The 8,098-nt window shown below is 34.9% G+C and overlaps 2 protein-coding genes across 2 annotated transcripts; one reads left to right on the plus strand and one right to left on the minus strand.

The window, feature by feature from the left end:
* Positions 1–894: 894 nt before the first annotated feature.
* Positions 895–3,858, minus strand: LOC135839563 (uncharacterized). Its single transcript, XM_065355648.1, has 6 exons — positions 3,601–3,858; positions 3,143–3,486; positions 2,946–3,068; positions 2,458–2,880; positions 2,164–2,388; positions 895–2,091 (listed from the first exon to the last, which is right to left on the minus strand). Exons 2-6 carry the CDS (start codon positions 3,437–3,439, stop codon positions 940–942), a joined length of 2,220 nt encoding a protein of 739 aa, XP_065211720.1. The 5' UTR covers positions 3,440–3,486; positions 3,601–3,858; the 3' UTR covers positions 895–939.
* Positions 3,859–4,068: 210 nt separating this feature from the next.
* LOC135839564 (uncharacterized) lies at positions 4,069–6,448 on the plus strand. The gene is made up of 9 exons (XM_065355649.1): positions 4,069–4,416; positions 4,495–4,656; positions 4,724–4,853; positions 4,928–5,078; positions 5,152–5,270; positions 5,337–5,539; positions 5,619–5,907; positions 5,992–6,123; positions 6,214–6,448. The coding sequence occupies exons 1-9, from the start codon at positions 4,327–4,329 to the stop codon at positions 6,312–6,314; spliced, it is 1,377 nt and encodes a 458-aa protein (XP_065211721.1). The 5' UTR covers positions 4,069–4,326; the 3' UTR covers positions 6,315–6,448.
* Positions 6,449–8,098: the final 1,650 nt, after the last annotated feature.

Here is an 8,098-nt window from a genome sequence, read left to right on the forward strand (position 1 = left end):
CAGGAATTTTCAAAAAGTCGCTGGAGGATCCAAAACGACTTGAAATTCACCTGCAGTACTTCGTAGCGTATTGAAATCAGTTTTTAGAATAAATTTCAGCTTTACTACTCAAATTTGATGGAATGTTGTGGGAATTTCGAGTTTCAAAAATCTGCTGGAGGCTTCAGAACTGCTTGAAACGGGTTGAAACCGTTTCCAATCGATTTGGCATGTCGAAAATAGGGTATATCCCAAATTTCAGCTTTCTTGGTCAATTTGGTAAAATTTTGATTTTTCCCCTCATTTTTGGCCTAAATTCGATTTTCAAAAATTCACCAAAAATCGAAGAACGCACTTTAGCACTCGAAATTTTGACAGGTGATGAATTTTTGCATGATCTTTCGATCTACCTTTGTAAAGTTTGAAAATGTTCGTGCAAGTCCTATGTTAAAACGCCAAATCTGCGATTTCGGCTGACCTGTTAATCAAAATGGCCGCCATTTTGTAAATAAGGCCAACTTTTTTTTGGGTAAGTTTGCTTTAAAATGTTCCTTAGGATGTCTTCTTTAAGAAAAAAGTTGTCTCGGTGGATCGGCGGGGGGGGGGGTGCAATTACTCCTATTGTCATATGCCGGACTACTGATTTTAGACCAGATTTGAAACCACTTGAAAATTGAAAAAAGAATTTAAAAAAATGTTTTAATGAACATTTTAGTTGAAATATTTTTTTTATTCTTTGTTTCAGTCCATTTAAATTACCCCCCCCCCCCGAACCCTTAAATATGACCAAAATCTCTCCCCCTCCCCCATCACCCTTCCTTCAAAGGAACTCTAGACAAACTATTGTTGATTTTGACTTCGAAATCGAGGTCGAATTGACATAAAATTAACCTACAAATTGACTTGATGAAGAAATATTGTGTAAAACATATCATCTTTATTTAAATAAAATTGTGTAATTTAAAACATGGCGTAATCAGAAGACATGGTCCAACAATTGGTAATATTCTGTCGATTTTCAATAGGATATAAAATACAATCATCGTATTTATCTGTAGTTTCGATCGCGTACAAAGGTCGAGTCTCGAATAAATCGGCGGTATTGGTAGCCGCAGCAGACTGCATCATGTACGTATTGCTTTGAGGTAATATAATATCTCTTTCATGCATCAATACGCCGGTTCTGGCTACCGAGGGTATCGTCTGGGGTTGTCTGATGGCTCTGGTACAAGTCGTTGAAAAAGTAGCATATTTAAATATAGGACTGACTACGCTGGCGCTGGATATAGACGACGATGACGAAGCCAGAACTGAATCGTCTACTACGTTAAAATTGGCCAATTCTGGCGCATTGACGATAGTCTTGACGTAAGGTACTTTATTCTTGAAAGGTTGAACGGTAGTTGTCTCAGGTCTGGCGAACGAATGGAGCGCGTTTGATAACTGAGCATCAGTGCCACAGTTATTCTCGTAAGATGAAATGAAATTTTGTACCGAGAATTGAAAATGAGCCGGTGACGATTCGCATCGTTGGAGTATTTGTTGAAAAACATTGTTCAACTTATCCATTAAATTTTTACGAGGCGATGTTTCGGTTTTGAGGGCAGATTGCGATGTAACGCTGACAGGATTTGTGGTAGAGGAAGGTTGCGAGGAACTGATTTCAACCGAATCTTTGGTCGGATCGCAATTCTTTTTTTTATAATAGCTGTAATATAATCCGTAAGCCCAACGAGCATCTGGCATAAAAGCTCGATCTTTCACTACGTTGGAAAATTTCTCAGCATCGTATTCTGCCTGCAGATCTGCTTTATGGGCAGCCAACGCTTGAGGAACGGTTTTATTTTCTTCGAAATACTTGAGGAATTTCTCTTTCACTTGAGTGATTGGTTTACGATACCGTAGAGAAGCCGGATCACCTACGGGATGATTGTGGGTGTTTTTCATGAAAATTAAAGCTTTCAAAGATGGCGCCGGAGAGTTCTCGCAGTCTTGTTTTACAGCCGATGTTTCTAATAAGGTGATGGATAGGACGGCTGAACATGCGGTGTGTTTGGCGTTCGGTTTAGCTCCTTTTTTAGGCATTGTATTGTGGTGGCATCGAAAACGACCCTGAGCAGAAATAGATACAAGATTAGATGAAATTAAGACGTGGTTTGATCGAATTTCTATACGTTTACGTACTTTGTAGAGAACACCCGGAGTTCTCGGTCGAGGAAAGCTAAGCACCCTTAAACATAATTTGTTTCGCATTTCGTAAACTTCTGTCCATTTTTTGACGTCTTCTTTATTCTGACAAGTGAAGTTTAATTTAGCTTTGAACCAGTTCGATGAAAATTTGTTATCTTGTTCTCGTTGCAGCCAGCAAAATTGCGTTAGTTTGTAATCGTATTGTTCTGGTAGAATTTCCTATTGAAAAAGTGGGAAAATTAGAACACGAATTTACATTCTCGTACTAATATCTTCGTGATCGTTTACCTTTAAACAAGCGTAATCTTCAACGTTTCCCGGATTCTTGCTTTTGGGCCTATATTTTATAAAACTATCGTCACGAGGAGTCGAATACTCTTTGAAGAATTTTATGTACCCGGCTCCGTGAAATTTTCTCTTATGTTTGTACAAGCTTTTTTTATGAGCGAATGTCGAAGAACAATGTTCGCATACAGCGACGGTTTTCTTTTCGCGATCTAATTTAACTAAATGCTTCGTACGTAGATGTCTCATTAAACTTTTCTTCTCGCTGAATCCAACACCGCAAGCGTCGCAAATCAATTTAATCGTTTCGCTAGGAGGAGATGCTTTTCTACCAACGTTCGTCTTCCCGTGTACTTTTCGATAATGCTGATATAAGTTTTTTCGCAGCGAAAATACTTTCTCACAGAGTGAACATCGATGACCAATCTGTAATTCAAAACGATATCGATAATATTATCACTGGAAAACATTGCGAACGAATCAAATCGTACTTTTGGTTTGCGTTCTTCGAGTGGAATATTAGGATCGAGTACTTGATGTATCGCTATCATATGTTTACTCAGGTTCTTCTTACTGGAGAACGAGGTTCCGCAAACCGAGCACTTGCTGATCTCCTGTAAATTAAAATACATCGTCAAGTTTTCAACGATACGAGCTGAAGAGATAATACAGAAATTAACGAACGAACTTTATATTTTCTACGAATATCACAGTTTAATTTTTGCCCATCGTCGACTAGAATTTCTTCGTAATCTTGCGATTTGTTTTTACGTCTGGTTCTCGTTGATCCGGTTTTCTTCGATTTTAAATAATAGTCCTTGCAGCATATCGATTTTAGATGTCGAATTATTTCGTTCTTCTTGTCAAATTGCAAATTACATTTGTCGCAAACGAAGTGTTCCGTGGGACGGGTTTGACGAGGGTTAGTACCATTTTTCAACATGATGGGCCAGTTTTGACGACGGCTAGAACTGTTTTTCAACATGTTAACTGCTCGTTTCTGTGGTATTTTAACGTTGTAAAAAGATCACGCTAAAAAGTAGAAGTTTAATCGAATTAAAACGATGCAAAAAATGAACAGATCTAAAGAGGATGAAATAGTTATGTTGTTTAACTATCTAATTGCAAAGAAGGATCTGGTTTTACCTGCGGTGATCGTGTTAAAGCCGAATCTTGTCAAGAAATTACGATTGAGAGATCAACGTGATGAAAATTCCTTGATCATCTGTCATTTTACAAAGTTTGCATCAATGGAATGGAACTTTGGGCAAAGAAAATGATTTCATTTGAAGTATGAGGTAGCATCTGTATTAAATTCGGATCAGAACTTCAAGTTCAAGCTCTGAAATTAATTTTTGTAATTAATTTTGAATTTGAACTCAATTTGATAAGATAAAAAAATTTATTTTTTATTTATTTACAAAAAAATGAACGACTCGAACGAACGAACGAACAAAAATCCGAAATAAAGAACGAAAGATTCGAAATTTTTGTGAACGTGACGCGTGACAACGCCTAAAATAACGCAACGTAACGGAACGTACCGTTTAGAATTACAATGTTGGCTGAATTTTCACACCTGAATGCCAAAAAAAATCACCAAAATTTAAAAAAAAAAATAAACCGCCAAACAAAAAAATAACAACATTGCAAATTGCAAAATAATGAAAAAAATTGTGAAAATTCGTCAAAAATGAATCATTTTAGGTTTAATTAGACGTTTAGTTGTATAGAAATACTCGAAATTGGTCGTTTTTAGTGAAAATAACCCACGCAAACATACTTCGTCAATCATTCCGAGTTATTTATCGATTTCGTTCAGCTTTCCAAATCCTCTTCCGAAGACACCTTTGATAAGAATATTTCGTCAAAATGGAAATTTATCACACTGCAATTCATCAAAATCTACTCCTTCTGACCAAAGTGTTTCCGAATCTGGACATGGATGGGAAACTTCAAAAAGTAAGTTGGTTACTCGATTAATTACGTAATTGATCGACGAACGAAAACATTTCATTTCTGGACGTTTTCATTTTCAAGGGAATGTTCAAAAAACCAAACACCAAAGGAATGCAGTCTGTTTTCTACTCGATCATGTCGATCATTAACCCAGAATATTGTCGTAAAAATGTACCCTGGCCGGTTTCGTTTTCATCCGATAGTTTCAAATTTCGTAACGCTGTGATAGAATTCATCAAGAAAGTGAGTTTCATTCATCCCTGGTTGGTCTGATTCGTACAGTTGAAAGTTATAATTTTGTTTCATTCAGGAATGTAGTGACTTCGAAGTACCGAAACTCTTACCTTCGTTACTGAATAAAGCCGATGGCGAGAAATATGTCAAATTTGTATTCAATTTCACCACGTACGTTACTAAAATAGTGATTTATCGGAAATTTGGTGAGTATTAGTGCGATTTTTTAGACGATTAAAGTGTTTTCAAATCATCGATTCGTGTTTTGAAATTATCGTAGGAGAACTTCTTCTTGAAAAACCCAACGTTAATGTTAATTACGAAGAAAATCTGGCTCTTTTAAACAACATGATTTTCATGTTGATGCACGAAGAAGAACAAAATCAGAGCGGGTATCTGAGTTTCAAAGAGAATTGCGCTAGTCGAACCAAGTAAGTAAAATAGTTCAGTAATTTTATTGAATCTATAGTAATGTAGAATTTAAATGATTGATTTTTTTTTTAGAAATCTAGAGTCTGATTTGATCGCAGCGTTGAAAACATTCCAAAACAAGAAACATTTGTTATTCACCGAAGATGATAAATCAAGTTTAGATGATGCTGCAATCGAACGACTATTCGCCGGTAATTTCGTGTACTTTTCGAATCCATACTCGTATCATCCGTCTTCTTAAGTTTTAATCTTTACAGAAATTGAACGCGAACTTTTCCAATTGAAACGTCATCACGATAAGCTCAAGTCAGAAGTTCAACGTATTCTGAAGAAACAAGATTACCTATTATTTTTAATAAATTTAAAAAAGAAGACCACTACAGGGTCATCAGCTATTAAAGCTGTCGACAATTTAGCTGCTAATGAAAATATTTCTAAAGCTATCGATGTACCAGTTAACGTAAGTACTAAGTACCCAGAGAACTATTAGGTACTTCGAGTCTTCTACATGATTTATTAATGGTCTATTTTTATGGCAGGTTTTATTGACGAATCTGATAGCGAAAAATACCACTTTAATAACGACAGATTACCATATTAGTTTGAAATATTTCCTACACTATGGTCGACTCATACTCGCAATCCATATGCAAAGATTCCTCGCTTTGAATTTGTCGCCGAAACATTTAGCAATATGTCGTACAATAAGCGATATTTCGACTAATTCAGCCAAACGAGTGGATCGTTTCGAAGCGCTGAAAAATCAATTGAACGAGACTATCAATACCGCCAAATCCGAACAACCGATTAATCTCAAAGCTAAAAACAGTACGTACATATTTTTTAGCTCTTGCAATTTCTAAAATAAGGTATTCCTTGTTGTAACGTTTCCAACGTTTTGATTACATTTAGCTAATCTTACGAGTAACCACTGCACCGAAATTGTTAATTTGCTTAAACTCAAGAGAAGCTACGGGTCTCAGTTCTGTGTACCTATTCAGATGAAAAATCCAATCACTCATTTCTTTACTGAAACCAATGAACGTAAGTTACATAAAATAGAGCATTTTTAGTACGTACTTGAAACGATGAATAGTTGTAATTTTTCTTTTGGTCGATGATTTTTTGTTACAGAGAGCTCGAAGAATTCCATGGAAAGAATGAAGCAGAAAATACAAACTGCGATCGCGTTATCGAACTCGGAAAGAACTGCGAAATTGTATCTGAATTTTTGAGGCGAACTAGATTGTTTTTTATGATGTTTTATTTATGTATCTGATTTCTGAATATTAATATTTTTATGTTGAATATGTGTACCAAATTTTATTAGATATTTTTGTGAAAGTTCTCAATATATGATTGTGTAAAATTTGCGTTACCTATTTCATGTTTTCTACCATACGTAATTATATTGAAGGAGAGATCACGGTAGAAAAAGTCAAATTACGACTGAATTATCGATTAATTATGCATCGATATCAAAAATATTAGTAAATATTCGAACTCGGCGTCATCAAATTAGTAGCAATTAACACGCTACTTGGTTTTATAATTTTTTTTTAGATATTGATGAAAATTGTGAACCCTTGTGTCCCCTGCCCCACTCCCCTCAGGTGTATTTAGATCCCATTTTAAGAATTGGTTTGTTATAAAGAAGATTTTTTTCTCAATTTTTGAGATTGTAAAAATGGTTACTTTACCAGACCATCGAAAAAAACTCGTAAAAAATTTTAAAAGCGAAATCGAACGAGGAACGACCTGAACTCTGAAGTTCATGACGCCGGTAAAGGTCTATCAGATTATTATTCTCAGGTGTTAATAAAATTGCATAACCGGTTCGCCGTAAATCCGGAAAAGGCTGTACCATATCCTCGTGGCAAGGTATAAAGTTATCTAGTATCTACCCCTGGCACTGCTTCTACATCAATTTTTCATCTGCGCAAAAATTCAAGTTCAATGTGACATTGTGGAGTATGTTCTCTGGGGAAAGGGAGGAGGTCATCAGGAATATCTTTGTAATTCGAATTCCCATCTTCATTTGATGAAATTGTATGGAAATTCCAAGTTTCAAGAATTCATCAAAACAGTTTGAAACTGTTTCCCATCGATTTGGAAAGTCAAAATTATAGAGTATATTCCTTTTAGCCTTCTAGGTCCAGTTGGTAAAATTTTGATTTTTTTTCTCATTTTTGGCTTACAATTGATTTTCAAAAATTCACTAAAAATCGAAAAATGCACTTTCGCACTTGAAATTTTGGCTGGTAATGAATTTTTGCACACTCTATATCGATCTAGCTTTGTCCAGTTTCAAAAATCTCATACGAGCCCTATGTTGGAAAACAAAATCTGCGATTTCGGCTGATCTGTCGCCTCTTGAATAAAACTGAGACCAAATCAATATTCAAACACAGTTTAATTCGAGTCGAATACGTACATCGCAAAAATTTACAACTAAGAAAAAAGTAGAAAAACAACACAATCGTACAAGTTGAAAAAAAAAATACACAACCAGAACATATTGAAATCCAAAGAACGTAGGTAGATAGATGATTATACTTAGTTGATTTTTCGTGTTGAGTAAAACAGTAGGTAATTAGACTCTAATACAAAACCAGATTTTAAAAAAGTGAAAAATAAAAACAACAAGTACAACACTGTAGAAATGAGCATGAAAAAGGCAAAGTAATTACAAGAAAAAATTGAAATAAAACTAAATAAGAAACGAATAAGATGAAAAATATAAGAAATATTTATACCTAAAGTAGAAAATCTCGAGAGTCGAGAATCAAAAAGAGATTTAGAAAACGTTACAAGAAAATTAGAAGAATAAATTTTAAGATCCGTTCTATAAAAATTATTAAATATATGAGTTTAAACAGACATGAATATAATATCCATAAAACGTAGTAATAATAATTCAACATAATAATATACCATACATATTGAAATACGACCTGACCATTTTTACACAGGAAATAGACTGAACAGAAATCAGGAAACCTGCTTTATTTTAGGCAAA

The sequence above is a fragment of the Planococcus citri genome, chromosome 3 (assembly GCF_950023065.1).
Source record: "Planococcus citri chromosome 3, ihPlaCitr1.1, whole genome shotgun sequence".
Taxonomy (NCBI): domain Eukaryota; kingdom Metazoa; phylum Arthropoda; class Insecta; order Hemiptera; family Pseudococcidae; genus Planococcus; species Planococcus citri.

Bases quoted from the DNA above. Each gene is read 5' to 3' on its own strand.
- LOC135839563 (XM_065355648.1), bottom strand. From the start codon at position 3,439: ATGTTGAAAAACAGTTCTAGCCGTCGTCAAAACTGGCCCATCATGTTG. The intron at 3,069-3,142 runs GTTCGTTCGTTA...TTTAATTTACAG, and splicing joins ATATTCGTAGAAAATATAAA to GAGATCAGCAAGTGCTCGGT. The intron at 2,881-2,945 runs GTACGATTTGAT...TTTGAATTACAG, and splicing joins TCGAAGAACGCAAACCAAAA to ATTGGTCATCGATGTTCACT.
- LOC135839564 (XM_065355649.1), top strand. From the start codon at position 4,327: ATGGAAATTTATCACACTGCAATTCATCAAAATCTACTCCTTCTGACC. The intron at 5,079-5,151 runs GTAAGTAAAATA...TTTTTTTTTTAG, and splicing joins AATTGCGCTAGTCGAACCAA to AAATCTAGAGTCTGATTTGA. The intron at 6,124-6,213 runs GTAAGTTACATA...TTTTTGTTACAG, and splicing joins CTTTACTGAAACCAATGAAC to AGAGCTCGAAGAATTCCATG.